The 18123-nt window shown below is 38.9% G+C and overlaps 1 protein-coding gene across 3 annotated transcripts in view; it reads left to right on the forward strand.

Annotated features, from left to right (window-relative positions):
- Positions 1 to 1338: 1338 nt before the first annotated feature.
- VPS26A (VPS26, retromer complex component A) overlaps positions 1339 to 18123 on the forward strand; it is a 33981-nt gene continuing 17196 nt past the window's right edge. For 2 of the 3 annotated variants that reach the window (XM_021699738.2, XM_021699740.2), the window contains exons 1-2: positions 1339 to 1452; positions 7837 to 7986. In XM_021699738.2, the coding sequence (XP_021555413.1) occupies positions 1450 to 1452; positions 7837 to 7986 (153 nt within the window). In that variant the 5' untranslated portion in view covers positions 1339 to 1449. Of the gene's footprint in view, positions 1453 to 1665; positions 1806 to 7836; positions 7987 to 18123 lie in introns of those variants that run through there. The other variant, XM_021699741.2, reaches the window with a different exon arrangement.

An 18123-nucleotide genomic window follows, 5' to 3' on the forward strand; every position in this document is an offset into this window, starting at 1 on the left:
TTCCCCATTGATTTGTCATGGCACCTTTGTTTGAAGATAATGTAACCACCTACGTGAGGGCTTTTAATTTTTTTTTATTATTTTAGAGTTTTAAGTTCACAGCAAAGTTGAGTAGGAAGTACAGTTCCCATATACCCCCTGCTCCCCTCCACATGGTAGTATGATTTTATTTCCTGATGTGAACTTACACTGCTGATTTAAAAACTCTTTTCAAATATATGCATTGAAAGCTACAGATGTCCCTGTAAATACTACTTCAGCTGTATCCCATAAATTCTACTATAATTTTCTTCTAGTTCAAACTATTTTTAAGTTTCCACTGTCTTCTTTGACATAGAGGTTTTGAACTATGTTGCTTAGTTACCATATATTTGTGGATTTTCTATCTTTTTGTTATCTCTAGGTGAATTTTATTGTGGTTAGAGACCATGCTCTAATTTCAAGCCTTTTAAAATTTTATACGTGCTTTATGGCCCTGCCTCACAAACCTGATTTTGTTTTGTTATGATGGGATAAGGATGGTGTTTTCAGATGATCATTTTTTTCTGCTTTGGTCATGTATACATTGTGGTGGTTCAACACTGCTTTTAAAAACTAAAACAGCATCCCATTCATCTGGAGGGCCTCTAGGCTCACACCACAGTGTCTGGATGCAGTCAAAGCCAGAGTACTGGCTAGCTGCATCACCTGTTTTAGGAAGCCCCCCACCCCCCTCACGTACTGGCAGGACAGCACAACTCAGATATCCGTGTACTTTACAAAGCAACGGATGTAGCATTCTCACATTTTTCCCACTGGCCGGCTCTTCAGAGGCTATAGTGCTAACAATTCTCAAAACCCAGCAGCTCTCATGGGAGAGGGAGCTGGACAGAGTTCCAGAAAGATGAAAGAAGAATGCCTCCTCCCTGGATGAAGAGAACATGTACCTTGCAAGGCCTAAGGAAGCAGCGCCTCGGGTAACAGCTCCCCTTCGCCTCGGCTGCCCAGTAACCCACCCGGGGAGAGCGCCTGCAGCGCAGAACAAACCCTCCCGCCTTCTTTCCCAGCTACTCAAACTTCCACAGGGAAGAAGAACTGGGCGTGGCAAAGAAGCCCGTCAGCGAACCGCCCCCCACGTGACCGAAGAGAGGGCGAGGAGGGCCTGAGGAGCCTGCGTCCACTCAGGCCCCTCCCACTTTACGGCATTCGGTGGCCCCGCCCCCTCGAGTATAGGGTGGAGCACGAGGCCCCGCCTCCAAACTGCCGCTCCTCGAGGGCCAGGCTGGCCAGTGGGGCGGGGCAAGAGGCCGGGAGAGGACTGGAGCAGGGGGAGGAGAGGAAAAGAAGGGAGGGGTCACGTGCGGCCAGCGGCTAGAGGTCACGTGACGGGCGCTGGGGCGGAGGGAATCTGGACTGGGAGTTCTGAGGAAAGCGGAGTGAGGTGGTGGGGACGCGGCGGCGGCGCTGACAATGGTGAGTGCGCGGCTGTCCGCGCGCTCGCTTCCAGCTCTGGTGTCAGAGCGCGCGGCGGGACGGCCAGCGGCGGGCTTGGTGTCGCGGGTGGGGCGGAGGGCAACGGCAGGAGGGGGGCAGCCAGCAGGGCGGGGAGCGGGGTTGGGCCTGTCTGGCCGCCGCGGGATCGGGGAAGGGCGGGCGGCAGCGCCGCCTCTTCCCGGTCTCGCAGAGGCCCGGGCACCTGCGGGCGGCGGCGCGCTCTCCTGGCCATGTCGGAGCCTCTGCCCGCCTTCCTCGACCGGCTGTGGGGGCCCTGGCTGGGTACTCGGACCCCCCCTGTGCGGGGGCTCAGCGTCGCCTCCCCTTCCAAGGTAGCCAGTTACTCTGCTCCTTCCGGACAGCCTTGCTTCCCTGCAGGTGGAGTGACCCGGGAGTCCCCCAGTTCCGGGCTGGGGTGGGGGGGAGGGACTGGGTCACTCTCTTCCAGTGTGTCACGGGATTGATAAACTCCGCGTTTTTGTTTTGTTTTTATCTCGATGTGGTGACATTCGGCGATATCTTGACCCCAGTTCAGCCTTGATGTTGACACTTGTAGAACGGGAGAGAAAAGGACATTGAAGTGGGGACGTCTTTAATTCAAAACACACTGGTTTTGTGCCCGCTAGTTTAAGCTCTGGCTCTCATTTCCTTCCCCAAGCCATTTTCTCGAAACTTAACGCTTTGGGATGTTAAAATGGCCTAGGGAACAGAGAAGGGAGGGAAGTCAGAGTACTCTAACCAGTTCGTGGGAAGCACAGGCGTGGGCACGATGCGTTTAACTTTGTGTTGGCCATCTCCTCTAGATTGCATCTCATTTGGCTCACTTTATGCTATTCGTTTCATTTAGCAAGCATACGTTGAGCGCCTGCTGTGTGCTCTCCTGATACTATCAGCTTTCCCAAAACTCACCAGTTCAGTAAACTGCCTGAGACTTTTGGCTTAAGACGAAGCTAGGTTTACTTAAAAAAAAAAAAAAGTTCTTTTGAATAAATGCATTTTAAACTCAGAAGGCGTGTTGATTTGATTAAAATTAGAAAAGTAAAGACAGGCATATTCATTCTTTTTAAAAAATTTTTTATTGTTATGTTAATCACCATACCTTACTTCATTAATTTTTGATGTAGTGTTCCATGATTTATTGTTTGTGCATAACACCCAGTGCTCCATGCAGAATGTGCCCTCTTTAATACCCATCACCAGGCTAACCCATCCTCCCACCCAGGCATATTCATTCTTAAACTTGGGGCCTTTTTTTTTTTTTCATGCAACAAATAATTATTTAGGCGTACCCAGGGGCCACTAGCAAAACTGAAATAGCCCTTGCTCTCTTGTAGCTTACAATATAGAGGGAGGTAAACATCTATTTGTGTAATTATTTGTTTAACGTGGAAATAACAGTTGTGATAAATCTAACAAGTATTGGGAGACCTTGCCTAGTCAGGGAGTTAGGGAAGTCTTCTTTAATTGAATATACTTTGCCAAGAAGACTTAAAGTTTTTTGCTCATTTTAAAAATTACTTTTAATAAGATTTAGAATTAGTTTAAGAGCAATTTATTTTCAAGTTACTCGTCGAACATAAACTAAATTGTAAAGATTTATAACACTGAAATGGGCATAAATGCAATCTATGCATGAAAATTTGCTGTTTCATTGCTTGTGTAAATTTTGAGAGTCTCCCTTTCCACTCACCTTGAGTTGCATTTCTTTACATCCACTGGAAGGAGTGAAATTTCTTCAGTGAGGGCTAGAAAATTTGTTGACTTTTAACATATCCACATGCAATTTTGCTGGATGGTAATGCTCAGTAGGGGTTTATGAATTATATGAAAAATCTTAAATTAACCTACAGGTGATAATGAAGGTTAGGCCACAAGTAGAAAACTGTAAAAACAATGCTATAATCTTTTAATAGTCATGTGTATTGCAGCAGTCTAGTTATTTAAAGACTACCTGAGTGTTGACTTGTATATTACTGTCTAATACTGCTCCTGAAAATCTCATATTCTGAGTGCTCACTTGAAGCTATCTTCGCCAGAACTGAGTAGTCTTTCGCTTTAAAATATCTCTTCTGTAATTTCAGCAAAAGTCTGTGTTAATGTATCCTAACCTTCTTTACAGTTTTCATTCCCTTTCCACCTCCTAGTCTTCACCATCCTGTCAATTACATATTTTGTTTCCTCTTTACATATCAGGAGAATTATTATAATTTGTGAATAATTTTAAAAAAGATTTTAAGTTTTACATTTTCTTTGAAATGACAAAAGATGCACATCTTGCAATAAAAACTTCAAAAGTAAGACTTTTGAAAAGAGGAATCTTTTTCTTTCAACTCCTTTTAGAAGGAAAACTAAAAAGACAAACTTTTTTCTCAGATATTTTCTCTCTTTGTCGTCTACTTGTTAAATGTAAGACATCAACAGTTTTCTTGGGACTTTTAGTAAGACTAGTTCATTTTTGATGTGTCCTAGTGTGAAAAACTGGATGTTAACCTGGTGCTAAATTCTCTGTTAACCTTTTAAGGTACTGTAGCTTATTACTCAACCTATTAGGCATGTGTTGTAACTAAGCTTTTAAAAAATACCTTCTGATCTCTCCCCTTCTTAGTGTTTTGATTGTGTTGAAAAGTAAGTCTGCTTTTTAAATTTTTAGTTACGAAATACTTCGTAACTTCGTGCATACAGAAAGTAATAGAGGATAACACATAGCTTTCACATATTTTTAATGCCTAGGAATTTTTCATTTTTATCTATGGTGTCAAAATAAGACTTTAATTACAATTATGTTATTGGTTAATTGTGAAGTTTTATAAGACTTCAGTCTCTTTTACACCACTTTAATTAGTGGCAATTTTGATTTTATTATTTTTGATTACTTGATCTTTTATTTTTATTTTTATTTTTTTTAAAGATTTTATTTATTTGACAGAGAGAGACACAGCGAGAGAGGGAACACAAGCAGGGGGAGTGGGAGAGGGAGAAGCAGGCTTCCCGTGGAGCAGGGAGCCTGATGTGGGGCTCCATTCCAGGACCCCGGGATCATGACCTGAGCCACCCAGGCGTCCCTGATTACTTGATCTTTTAATATCAGCTTTCAAATCCCAAGTTCAGCACTGTGTGTTAAGTATCCATATGTGGAAAAAGTTACCATAATATTTTATCCGTAAAACAATTTTTATAGTTTTCAAATCTCATTTTTCCCAGAAGCATCTCTGGGATGTTTTAAGGGGGAATGAGAAAATTAAATTTTATTTTCCTGCTTCTATTTTTATCTTAAATGAGGCTGTTGTCTTCTACCCTTTCAGAATTGCTCTTCCCATAGCAGCTTCCCCCTACCCTGGCTGGCTCTGCAGTTTGCACATAGTTGAGAATTAGTAAATATCAGCAGCCTGATTTTGAGCTGCTGTACATTCTCATATCTGTAGCCCTTCGGAAAAAATACACCATTTTGCGCAAGTTTTGAGTATAAAACTTGGAGTATGAAAGCTAACTGGGAAGGGGCATTGCATGTGACCTATCATTGATGTTTTTCATTCTAAGGTCAGAATAGTTTTCTGATTAAAATTAATTTTCTGGTTAAAATTGACTTTGTTATTTGTAATGTTGCCAGGGAAGATTAAAACATTGTTGAAAGGAAAAAATGCTGTGTCTTTGTAGTATGTCAGAAGTACAAATCTGGCAATTCTTTGAGTTGATTTCTTGAAATTACAATCTTTTTGTTAATAAAGGATTAATAATAACAAAAAAGGAAGCTCAGAATTTAAGGAAACACTGTCTACTTTGATCATAGTATCACCCTGTGCCCTGCAGAGTTTTAAGAGGATCATTAGCTTGCTTGCTGTTACTCTGCCACCTGAGGACAGAACTGAGGCTTGATGCAAGTTCTTGCTCTAGACTTAGCTACTGTGCCAAAGCTAACTTCCTCGGGGAGGTCTCGTCTTTCCAGATATTCTGGATTTAACTCATTTCTTTTGTGTATCCATTTATTTTTTATTATCAGGACAGTATGTGTTTTATTCAAAATTAATTTAACACTCAATAGTTATTTGAATGCTTTCTACTAAATGCCACACACTACCCCTAGCTACTGTCTTCAGTGATGAGCAAAGGATAAAGTATCTGTCCTCATGGAGTTTACAGTTCAGTCAGGGATTCAGGTATTGAATAATCACGTTATAACAAATGATGAAGTAATAAAACTACATGGTGTTGTGAGGCCTAAATTTAGAGACTCTGGTTTCAGTTTAGGAAGGTATGGGAGGCCTCTTTATGGAAATGAGTCAGACTGAGACTCAGAGGCTGAATTAGTTAGGTTAAGGATACTTGGTCTAGGACAAGAAGGAACCTGGCAAATTTGATTAACTTGGATAATTTGGGGCTGGTGTGGCTGGAGAGATGGATAGAGCCAGATATATGTAGGCCATGTTAGGGAATACAGTGTGTGTGTGTGTATGTGTGTGTGTGTGCACGTGCTTGGGCATACGCGTGCACATGTTTAAAATAACATTTCATTGAAGTACAACAAAGTGCAAATAAGTATATAGCTTGATGTATTTTCACAAAGTGAACAAACCTGTGTGTGAAGTGCTCAGATAGAAACAAACAACATAATTAGCACCCCAGAAACTCCCTCTATGCTTTCTTCTAACCACTTCCTGACTTCTGATGCTATAATGTATGCTACATGTTTTTGGCTTTTTAATAAATGGAATTATATAGTATGTGTGAAAGTTATCCTTGTGTATAGTTGTGTCTCATTCCTTTGCCTATTGTATGAATATAGAATAAACTTTATGTATCCATTCTCTTGTTGATGAATGTTTGGATTGTTTCCTATTTGGGGCTTTATGAACAATGATACTAACATTCTTACATTTGTTTCCTGGTTCATGTATGTAAGAGTTTCTCTTTAGGGTAGGTATCTAAGGGTATAATTGCTGGGTCATGGGATATGTATATCTTCAGCTTTACCAGGTAATACCAACTGTTTTCTAAAGTAGTTGTTCCAATTTATACTCTTACCAGCCCACTGAAGAATTTTAAACAGAAAATGATCAGATTTATGTTTTTAAGAGATTATTGTGGTTGTGTAGGGCAGACTAAGAAGGGATGTAGGATGACTAGTATAGAAGACTGTTGATGTAAATTTTAAAAAAGACTAGAAGACTAGCTTTCTTTAGTGACAAAAATGATCCACAATTGTATCTGATACTGGAATTGCTAATGGATTCCATATTATTACCAACTAATGTGTTTTGGCATTCACAAGCAGTTGGTCTTTGTTCCCTTATATTTCTGTCATATTCAGGATTTACATAACAAGGCTTACACATTTTCTTTGGAAGAATTCACAGAAATTTAGTCTCCTCCTTTAGAGCCAGTTTTTTTTTTTTTTTTTTTTTTAAGATTTTATTTATTTGCGAGAGAGAGAATGAGAGACAGAGAGCATGAGAGGGAGGAGGGTCAGAGGGAGAAGCAGACTCCCTGCTGAGCAGGGAGCCTGATGTGGGACTCATCCCGGCACTCCGGGATCATGACCTGAGCCGAAGGCAGTTGCTTAACCAACTGAGCCACCCAGGCGCCCTAGAGCCAGTTTGATTTCAAGGGTTTATACAACGTAACACATCCTGTTCAGACCTATATAGCAGTACGTTTTATAGTAAATAGTACATTGTAATAATTCATTTGGATTTGTACACATAATTTGGATTGTATGAGTTCTGCATATGAAATAACAGCATAGAAGTATAACTAAAGGTAACTTTTCAAATCCAGATGTTAAGAATTAATTTTTTAGATTTCTGGTATATGGTAGTAATTGATTATTTAGAGTGGTTACCTATGGAAATGATTGAAATTATAGCATGTTTAGGGGCGCCTGGGTGGCAGTGATGTTAAGCATCTGCCTTTGGCTCAGGTCATGATCCCAGCGTCCTGGGATCGAGCCCCGCATCGGGCTCCCTGCTCCGCGGGAAGCCTGCTTCTCCTTCTCCCACTCCCCCTGCCTGTGTTCCCTCTCTCACTGTGTCTCTCTCTGTCAAATAAATAAAAAAATCTTAAAAAAAAAAAATTATAGCATGTTTAAATTTTAATTTTCTTTTTGTCTTTTAAAAAACTGTGGTAAAAAACATACAATATGAATTTGTCCTCTTAACAAATTTTAATGTACAGTACAGTATTAGCTGTAGGTACATTGTTATACTAAATTTGTTTAGTTTTGATGTAGAATTTGATATAAGTTCTTATTTCCATGTTGTACTTACAGATTTGCAGTCTGTTTAACTGTAGGTCAGAGATAATTAGATTTGAATTACAAAATGGAGTGACTGACAAAACATAATTATGAGCATTTTCCTTTTATTTCAGAGTTTTCTTGGAGGCTTTTTTGGACCCATCTGTGAGATCGATGTTGTCCTTAATGATGGAGAAACCAGGAAAATGGCTGAAATGAAAACTGAAGATGGCAAAGTAGAAAAACACTATCTTTTTTATGACGGAGAATCTGTTTCAGGAAAGGTAAATCTTTTCTTTGTGAGAAGTACCTAGTTGTAGGATATTAGAATTAGTTATCAAAGTTGTCTGTACTCTTTCTAAATATCAATGATTTTGTTAGAGATGGAAAGTTTTTTTAGAAGGTCAGCTAAAATCCTTGATTCATTAGAGCATTTACAGGAAAGATTCTTAAACCGGAAGGGTTACAGGGGCAGAGTCTAAAATTGCAAGCAGAATTTTGTGTTTGTGACTATGCATCTGTTTTGCTTCACTTTCTCCAATGGGGCTGTGATCCACTCAGAGTTTGTTTCTCCTTTTATACATTAAGTTGAGTTAGATTGGCGATAACTCTTTAGTATACCTTTAAATGTTTCATTCTTTATAGCTTATCTCTCTGCACTACTACTATTGTGTCTGTTGATTTCATTCCTTGGTACTCTGTAGAGGACTTAATGTACGTTTGGAATGTATATGTGCATGGTCAGGTACATCTGTGATCCCTTCTGTAAGGTTTCACTTTTCCCCCTTTTCCTTATCAAGTGATGTATGAAAGTAATCTTATACCTTAGCGAATATGATTAATACTCATTAATCATAATTTTTTTTTAAGTAGGCTCCAAGCCAAACGTGGGGCTTGAACTCACAACCCTGACTGAGATTAAGAGTCCAGTGCTCTAGGGGTGCCTGGGTGGCTCAGTCAGTTGGGCATCCGACTCTTGACCCCAGCTCAGGTCTTGATCTAGGTGTGGTGAATTCAAGTCTGGCATTGGGCCAGGTGTGGAGCCCACTTAAAAAAAAAAGTCACGTGGGGCGCCTGGGTGGCTCAGTAGGTTAAGCAGCTGCCTTCGGCTCAGGTCATGATCCCAGGGTCCTGGGATCGAGCCCCGCATCGGGCTCCCTGCTCGGCGGGGAGCCTGCTACTCCCTCTCCCTCTGCCTGCCTCTCTGCCTACTTGTTCTCTCTCTCTATCTCTCTGTCAAATAAATAAATAAAATCTTAAAAAAAAAAAAAAAAGTCACGTGCTCTACTGACTGAGCCAGCCAGGCGCCCCTTTTTTGTTTGTTTTTAAGTCTAGTAGGGAACAATTACTGTCTGGTTTAAAGTGATCTTATATCATCTGGTCTAGTTAGGAGTTTGTGGCTGATGTTTTTAGGACAAATAAAGGAAGATGGGAAATAGAAGGGGAATAAGGGGAATAAAAGCTACTTCAGTGTGGTTTATAGAAAATAGTGCACCTTCAGATTACATTTTTGGAATTGCTAGACGTCATATGTAGTCCTAATCAATAACTATAGATTACATTTTAAAAAATGATAATTTATAGATAAATATTTTCTGTTGCTCAAAAGATACTGTATCTGGAATCTGATTATTTATTGACCTGAAATTTTTTTCATTTTTAACCTTTTATTGTAAAATAAAACACATATCGAAAACCACAAAACAAATAAATAATCATAAGGCATGTTTTCTTGTAATCACTATTCAAGGAGAACTTTGCCAACTACCCCTGTGTCTGATCCCAAACATAGCCTCTTCCTCACAAAAGAAATCACTATGCTGACTTTTATAATAATAAAGTTCCTTGTGTTTCTTAATTGTTTAGTCTTGCTCCCTTAAACAGATTAATATGGCTTTTAAATCTCTTTTAATCTCACATTCCCTCTTCATGCCTTTCTTTTCCTATACTTTGAAGAACCTGAGACACTCAAACTATAGAGTTCTCTGTGATTGCATACTCATGATACAGTTGTTGCCTGTAAATTGGTAGCTGTTTCTAGAAGCTTGATCAGAGTCAAGTTCAATTCTTTTGGCAAGAGTATATGTGGTGTTGTGTTTTTTTTATCAGGGGGGTATATGATGTTTGGTTTTCTCTTTTTTGCAAGTGTTGTAACTGCTATTAATATTGATTCCTGGCATACCTTTAGAATAGGTTATTAAATAGGTGACTTATGAGTACTTTGAAAAGAAAGCTTTAAAGAAAGAGAGGAAAACAAGCATTGGTTACCTGTGACCCAGCATGTTCTCTAAGAACAAGTCTAGGCTTTCTGAAATATCTGAGTATAATAAAAAGATCATTGGGTTAGAGTTGGAAGATCTAGTCTTGACTTTACCCCTGACTTGGTAGGTAACTCTGGGCAGTCATTTAACTTTGTGGATCTCACTTTAAAATTAGGGAAGTTGGACTGAATAATTGGTTTCCAAATTTGGTTTCGCATTATAGTGTCTTTGCATAAAAATCCTTCATACCTTAGATATAATTTTGAAGTTCGGAGAGTCTGACATCCCAACCAAAGCAAGGATAAATTCCTTTTATGATATTCTTTTTTTTTTAAATTTATTTGACAGAGAGAGAGCGAGAGCAGGAACACAAGCAGGGGAGTGGGAGAGGGAGAAGCAGGCTTCCTGCTAAGCAGGGAGCCCGATGTGGGACTCGATCCCAGGACCCTGGGATCATGACCTGAGCCGAAGGCAGACGCTTAACGACTGAGCCACCCAGGCGCCCCCCTTTTATGATATTCTTGACATGGGAATTTCTGTCTGCACCCTTTTTTTCCAGATCTTTTTTTTTTTAAAGGATTATTTTTTTAGAGCAGTTTTAGGTTTATAACAAAATAGAGAGGGAAGTACAAGTATTTCCTATATGCCTCCTGCCCCTACACATGCATAGCCTCTCCCATTATCGATCTCATTCACCAGAAGGCACAGTTTTTACCAAGGGTGAACTTACATTGACACATCATAATCACCCAGTCCGTAGTTTACCTGAGGGCTCACTCTTGGTGTTGTTATTCTGTGGGTTTGGACAAATGTATAATGACATATGTTCATCATTATAATATCGTACAAAGTATTTTCATTGCCCTAAAAATCCTCTTTGTTCTGCCTGTTCATCTTTCCTGTCTTGCCTGCCAAACCACTGACCTTTATATTGTTTCCATAGTTTTGCTTTTTGCAGAATGTCATGTAGTTGGAATCATACAGTATCTAGCCTCTTCATACTGGCTTCTTTCACTTAGTAATACACATTTAAGGTTCCTCTGTGTCTTTACAGCTTTATAGCTCATTTCTCTTTTGTGTTGAATAATATTCCATTATCAAGATGTACCACAGTTTATATATCCGTTTACCTACTGAAGGACATCTTGGTTGCTTCCAAGTTTTGGCAATTATGAATGAAGCTGCTGTAAACATCTGTGTGTAGGTTTTTGTATAGGCATAAGTTTTCAACCCATTTGGATGAATACCTAGCAGTGTGCTTGCTGGATTGTATGGTAAGCCTATCTTTAGCTCTGTAAGAAACTGCCAAACTGTCTTCCAGTGTAATGCTACTATTTTGCATTCCTTCAGCAATGACTGAGAGTTCCTGTTGCTCCACATTCTTGCCAACATTTGGTGTTGTTAGCATTCCGGATTTGGTCCATTTTAATAGGTGTGTAGTTGGTAATACGATGTTGAACATCTTTTCTATGTTTATTTGCCAAGTGTATATCTTCTTTAGTGAGGTGCCTGTTCAGATCTTCTGCCTACTTTTTATTTTTTTTATTTTATTTATTTTTTCCACAATTCACAGCACTCACCATAGCACATACCCTCCCCAATGTCCGTCACCCAGCCACCCCATCCCTCCCCCACCCTTCACTCCAGCAACCCTCAGTTTGTTTCCTGAGTTTAAAAGTCTCTTATGGTTTATCTCCCTCTCTGGTTTCGTCTTGATTCATTTTTCCCTCCTTTCCCCTATGATCCTCTGTCTTGTTTCTCAAATTCCACATATCAGTGAGATCATATGATAATTGTCTTTCTCTGATTGACTTATTTCGCTTAGCATAATACCCTCTAGTTCTATCCACGTCATTGCAAATGGCAGGATTTCATTTTTTTGATGGCTGCATAATGTTCCATTGTATATATATACCACCTCTTCTTTATCCATTCATCTGTTGATGGGCAGCTAGGCTCTTTCCATAGTTTGGCTATTGTGGACATTGCTGCTATAAACATCAGGGTGCACGTACCCCTTTGGATCACTACATTTGTATCTTTGGGGTAAATACCCAGTACTGCAATTGCTGGGTCATAGGGTAGCTCTATTTTCAACTTTTTTTTTTTTTTAAGATTTTATTTATTTATTTGTCAGAGAGAGAGCGAGAGCAGGGGGAGTGGTAGGCAGGGGCAGAGGAAGAAGCAGGCTCCCCGCTGAGCAAGAAGCCCTATGTGGGACTTGATCCCAAGAGCCTGGGTTCATGACCTGAGCCAAAGGCAGACGCTTAACTGACTGAGCCACCCAGGCGCCCACTGTTTTCAACTTTTTGAGGAACCTCCATACTGTTTTCCAGAGTGGCTGCACCAGCTTGCATTCCCACCAACAATGTAGGAGGGTTCCCCTTTCTCCACATCCTCGCCAACATCTGTCATTTCCTGACTTGTTAATTTTAGCCATTCTGACTGGTGTGAGGTGGTATCTCATTGAGATTTTGATTTGTATTTCCCTAATGCCGAGTGATGTTGAGCACTTTTTCACGTGTCTGTTGGCCATTTGGCTGTCTTCTTTGCAGAAATGTCTGTTCATGTCTTCTGCCCATTTCTTGATTGGATTATTTGTTCCTTGGGTGTTGAGTTTGATAAGTTCTTTATAGATTTTGGATACTAGCCCTTTATCTGATATGTCATTTGCAAATATCTTCTCCCATTCTGTCAGTTGTCTTTTGGTTGTGTTGTTTCCTTTCCTGTGCAAAAGCTTTTTATCTTGATGAAGTCCCAATAGTTCATTTTTGCCCTTGCTTCCCTTGCCTTTAGCGATGTTTCTAGGAAGAAGTGGCTGCGGCTGAGGTCGAAGAGGTTGCTGCCTGCGTTCTCCTTTAGGATTTTGATGGATTCCTGTCTCACATTTAGGTCTTTCATCCATTTTCAATCTATTTTTGTGTGTGGTGTAAGGAAATGGTCCAGTTTCATTCTTCTGCATGTGGTTGTCCAATTTTCCCAGCACCATTTGTTAAAGAGACTGTCTTTTTTCCATTGGACATTCTTTCCTGCTTTGTCAAAGATGAGTTGACCATAGAGTTGAGGGTCCATTTCTGGGCTCTCTATTCTGTTCCATTGATCTATGTGTCTGTTTTTGTGCCAGTACCATGCTGTCTTGATGATGACAGCTTTGTAATAGAGCTTGAAGTCCGGAATTGTGATGCCACCAGCTTTGCTTTTCTTTTTCAATGTTCCTCTGGCTATTCAGGGTCTTTTCTGGTTCCATACAAATTTTAGGATTAGTTGTTCCATTTCTTTGAAAAAAGTTGATGGTATTTTGATTGGGATTTCTGCCTACTTTTTAATTGGATTGTTTGTTTTCTTGTTGAGTTTTAAGAGTTCTTTGTATGTTTTGGGTAACAGTCCTTTACCAGATGTGTCTTCTGCAAATATTTTTTCTTAGTCTATGGTTTTTCTTCTCATGGTATCATTCTCTTGGTTGTTACATGGTATTAATTTTGATTTCCCTGACATCCGTTGAAGTTGAGCAACCTTTCATAGACTTATTGGCCATTTTATATCTTTTATGAAGTGCCTCTTCAAGTTTTTGGGGGGTGAGGAGAGCTCGTTTTTCTACTCAGTTGACTTTTTTTCTTATTGGTGTATAATAGTTTTTTGTGTGTTCTTGATAAGAGGCTTTTATGCTTCTCAGTGTAGGGTCCTTTGTATATGTGTTGTAAATATTTTCTCTCACTTTCTGGTGTGACTTTGCACTGTCTTACTGGTGTCTTGATGAATAGTTCTTAATTTTAATACAGGGTAAATGTTATGTTTCCTTTCTGTTAGTGTGTTTTGTATCCTATTTAAGAAATCTTTGCCTACCTTATGGGCATGAAGATATTCTCCTGTTATCTTTCTCCTGTAATTTTTTTTATTTTACACTTCACATTTAGATCCTCAGTTTGCTTGGAGTTGCTTTTGTCTTTGTGACCTAGGAGTTAAGGCTAGTTTTTTTCTTTTTTTATACTTCCCTGTGTGGATATCTCATGAACCCAGAACATTTATCCTTTCCTTCACTGCACTGCAGTATCACCTTTGTCATAAACAGAGGTTGTGTGTTCTGTTCCATTAGTTTATTTGCAATATTTACTTTCTTTTCAAAAAAAAAGCCTATTGAGTATAATTCATATACCAAGAAATTCACCCTATTAAAATGTACAAGTCAGTGTTTTTACTTTGTGCAACCATCACCACTAATACCATAACATTTCATCACCCCAAAAGAAACACCATACCATTAGCATTTGCTTCCTTAGTGCCATAGACTGAATATTTGTGCCTTCATAAAATTTGTGTGTTGAAATCTAATCCTCAGTGTCATGGTATTTGGAGATTGGGATCTTTGGGACATGATTAGGTCATGAGGACAGAGCCCTCAAGAATGGGATTAGTGCTCTTATCTCCCTTACCTTCAGCCATGTAAGAATACAGTGAACATAGCCATCTGTGAACCAGAAAGAGAGCTCTCACCACATCTGCTGGCACACTGATCTTCCAACTTCCCAGCCTCCTGAACTGTGAGCAGTAAATTCTGTTGTTTATAAGCCACCCTGTATACAGTATTTTGTGACAGCAACCTGAATGAACTGAGACACCTAGCAACCACTAATCTACAAATCTGATTTCTTTCTGTATGGATTGGCCTATTCTGGACATTTTATATAAATGGAATCATACAATATATAGCCTTTTCTGTCTGGCTCCTTTCACTTAGCGGATGCTTTAAAGATTCATTCCTTTCAAAAAAATTGGTAAAAAATATATATAATAAAATTTGCCATTTTAACCATTTTTAAGTGTACAGTTCAGTGGCATTAATTACATTCACAAGGTTGTACAACCATCACCACTATTTCCAAAATTTATGCATCACCCCACACAGAAACTTTGTCCCTGTTAAACAATAACTACCCATTTCCTTTTTCTCCCAGTCCCTGGGTACCTCTGGTCCACTTTGTTTTTCTGTAAATTTGACTGTTCTAGTTATTTCTTAAAGGTGGTCATATAAGGGGCGCCTGGGGGGCTCAGTCGTTAAGCATCTGCCTTCGGCTCAGGTCATGATCCCAGGGTCCTGGGATCGAGCCCCGCATCGGGCTCCCTGCTCCTCGGGAAGCCTGCTTCTCCCTCTCCTACTCCCCCTGCTTGTGTTCCCTCTCTCACTGTGTCTCTGTCAAATAGATAAATAAAATCTTAAAAAAAAAAAAAAAAGGTGGTCATATAAGATTTGTCCTTTTGTGGCTGACTTATTTCCTTTAGCATAATGTTTTCAAGGTTTGTTCATATAGTATGTATCAAACCATCTTTTCTTATGATTAACTAATATTCCAATATATATCCATGTGGAATATGGATATACCACATTTCCTTTATCTGTTCATCAGTTGCAGACGGGTTTCTACTTTTTGACTATTGTTAATAATGCTGTACACTTGTGTTTAAAACACAAAACATTTTAAAAACATTTTAAAATGTTTTTGTGTGAATATATGTTTTCATTTCTTTTGGGTGTATATGTAGGAGTGGAGTTGCTGGGTCATATGTTAATTTTGTGTTTAGCTTTTAGAGGAACCGCCAATCTTATCTAAAGCAGCTGCACTATTTTACATTCTTTCCAGCAATGTATGTGGGTTCCAGTTTCTTCAGTTTCTTGGCAGCACTTAATATATATATTTTTATTATAAATATATATAAAATATATATATAAAATATATATATAATAAAAATATTAAAAATATATATTTTTTATTATGGCCATTTTAGTGGGTGTGAAGTGGTATCTCATTATGGTTTTGGTTTGCATTTCCCTAACGACTAATACTGAGCACCTTTTCACGTGCTTATTGCTAGAGAAATCTTTGGAGAAAAGTCTGTTCATACCCTTTGACCTTTTTTTATTTAGTTGTCTTTTTATTGTGAGTTGCAAGAGTTCTTTATATATGCTGGATATAAGTCCATTATCAGTTATATTTCACAAACATTTTCTCCTGTTCTCTGAATTGCCTTCACTTTTTTTTCTTTCTTTCTTTTCTGGTTTTTTTTTGGTCTTCACTTTCTTGATGGTGTCTTTGAAGCACTAAAGGTTTAAATTTTGATGAAGTCCCAGTTTATCTATTTTTTTGTTTGGTTGCTCATGCATTGGTGTTATCTAAGAAACCATTGTCCATCCAAAGCAGTGAAGATTTACACCTCTGTTTTCTTCTGAGAATTTTGTAATTGTGCCTCTTACATTTAAGTCTTTGATCCATTTCAAGTTTGTATATGGCGTGAGGTAGGGATCAAACTTCATTCTTTTGTATGTTGATATTCAGTTTCAGCACTATTGTTAAAAAGAATATTCATTCCCCATTGAATTGTTTGGGGACTCTTGTAGCATATACATTTTAAAGTTAAAATTAATCGCTATGTGCTAAAAGTTTTTTGGAGAGTTTTTGAGGCATTTTTTTTTTTTAAGATTTTATTTATTCATTTGAGAGAGAGAGGGAGAGAGCATGAGCAGGAGGAGGGGCCAAGGGAGAGGGAGAAGCAGACTCACCCCCTGAACAGGGAGCCTGACGCAGGGCTTGATCCCAGGACTCTGGGATCATGACCTGAGCCAAAGGCAGACACTTAACCAGCTGAGCCACCCAGGTGCCCCATTTTTGAAGCATTTCTTAAGACAAGTGGGACTATGTAGATTATTACAAGATAAATAGAGAAATTCTTAAAACATACTCAGATTTTTTCAATCCTTGGGTAGAATATTTACTGCTTTGGTTCATGTTCAAGTGACAATTCTTCCTTAAGTCTGGAACATTGGACTAAATTTTTTATGATATATATTTGAGCTAGGTTTCCTCTTTTTGAAATATAGCTTGTATCACTATTTACCTTCTGAATAGTTTTGAGAGAGTCTTACTGATTGCATGTTTAATTATTGAGGCACAATAGTTGTGAAAAATTTGATAGTCATTTGGGTATATTTTTGGTGGGTTCATAAGGTATAATTCCTTAAGATTCTTTAAGATTGGTCAGTGATAAGTAAATTATCTTGAAGTGGTGTTGCCAATGCCAAGCTACCTGTAATGAACCCTCTGTGCCTTGTTACAAAAGTGAACAAAGGTATATGTTTATTCTGAGATTGTAGGGCTTTATAGTTTAATTCTTTAAAAAAAGAATATTATCACAGTATCTTTCATCAATATGAATATGGGCCACATTCTTCTGGTAGCAATTGGAAATTAATTTTGGATAACCACAGTATTCAGCAACAATAAAGTGCAGATATCTCAGTAATTCACTGTAAATGATACTATAAATGGTGTGTAGTACATTGATGGATGTATGTCTTAAACACAGTGTAGATGAATTTTACTCCTTACACAGCTCCTGAAGACAGCATTATTTGAAACATCCACAGAATATTAGATGCTGAAGAATGAGTTTGAGATTGGCTTGTTAGAGCAGTGAATATGTTTATATACAGTTTCCCTATGTTTTGTTTTCATGGCCTTTTAAAGAGGTGTATACATTGTCTCACATTTCTCAAATTACTTATAGTAAAGGGAAAAAATAGTAACTTTAAATTGGAGAAACCTGGTAGATCACCTTGATTAAGTGATCAAAGTTAAAATCACCACTTGGCATCATGTACTTCATAATAAGATACACTGAGAAGGACACAACTTAATTTCTGTGGTATTCTTGCCAAAAATGCATAAGCTGAGTCTAACTGTGATAAAACATCAAACAGACCCAAATTGAGGGCTGTTCTACAAAATAAGTGACCTGTATTAAAAAACATCAAGGTCAAGAAAGGCAATGACTGGGGCACATGGGTGGCTCAGTTGGTTAAGCGTCCAATTCTTGATTGTGGCTCAGGTCATGATCTCTGGGTCCTGAGAGTCAGGATTCAGTCCCATGTTGGGCTCGGTGCTGAGCCTAGAGATTCTCTTCCTCTGCCCCTCCCCACCTGCTTGCGCATGTGCTCTCAGAAAAAAAAAAGGCAATGACTGAGGAATGTTTGAGATTAAAGGAGACTAAAGAGACATAACTAAATGTAATGTGATCCTGGATTGGAGCCTGGATAGGAGGAAAAAAGGGTGTAAAGTACATTATTGGGACAGTTGTTGGAATATGAATATAATATATGGAGTTATAAGT

Source organism: Neomonachus schauinslandi, chromosome 6 (assembly GCF_002201575.2).
Source record: "Neomonachus schauinslandi chromosome 6, ASM220157v2, whole genome shotgun sequence".
Lineage (NCBI taxonomy): Eukaryota > Metazoa > Chordata > Mammalia > Carnivora > Phocidae > Neomonachus > Neomonachus schauinslandi.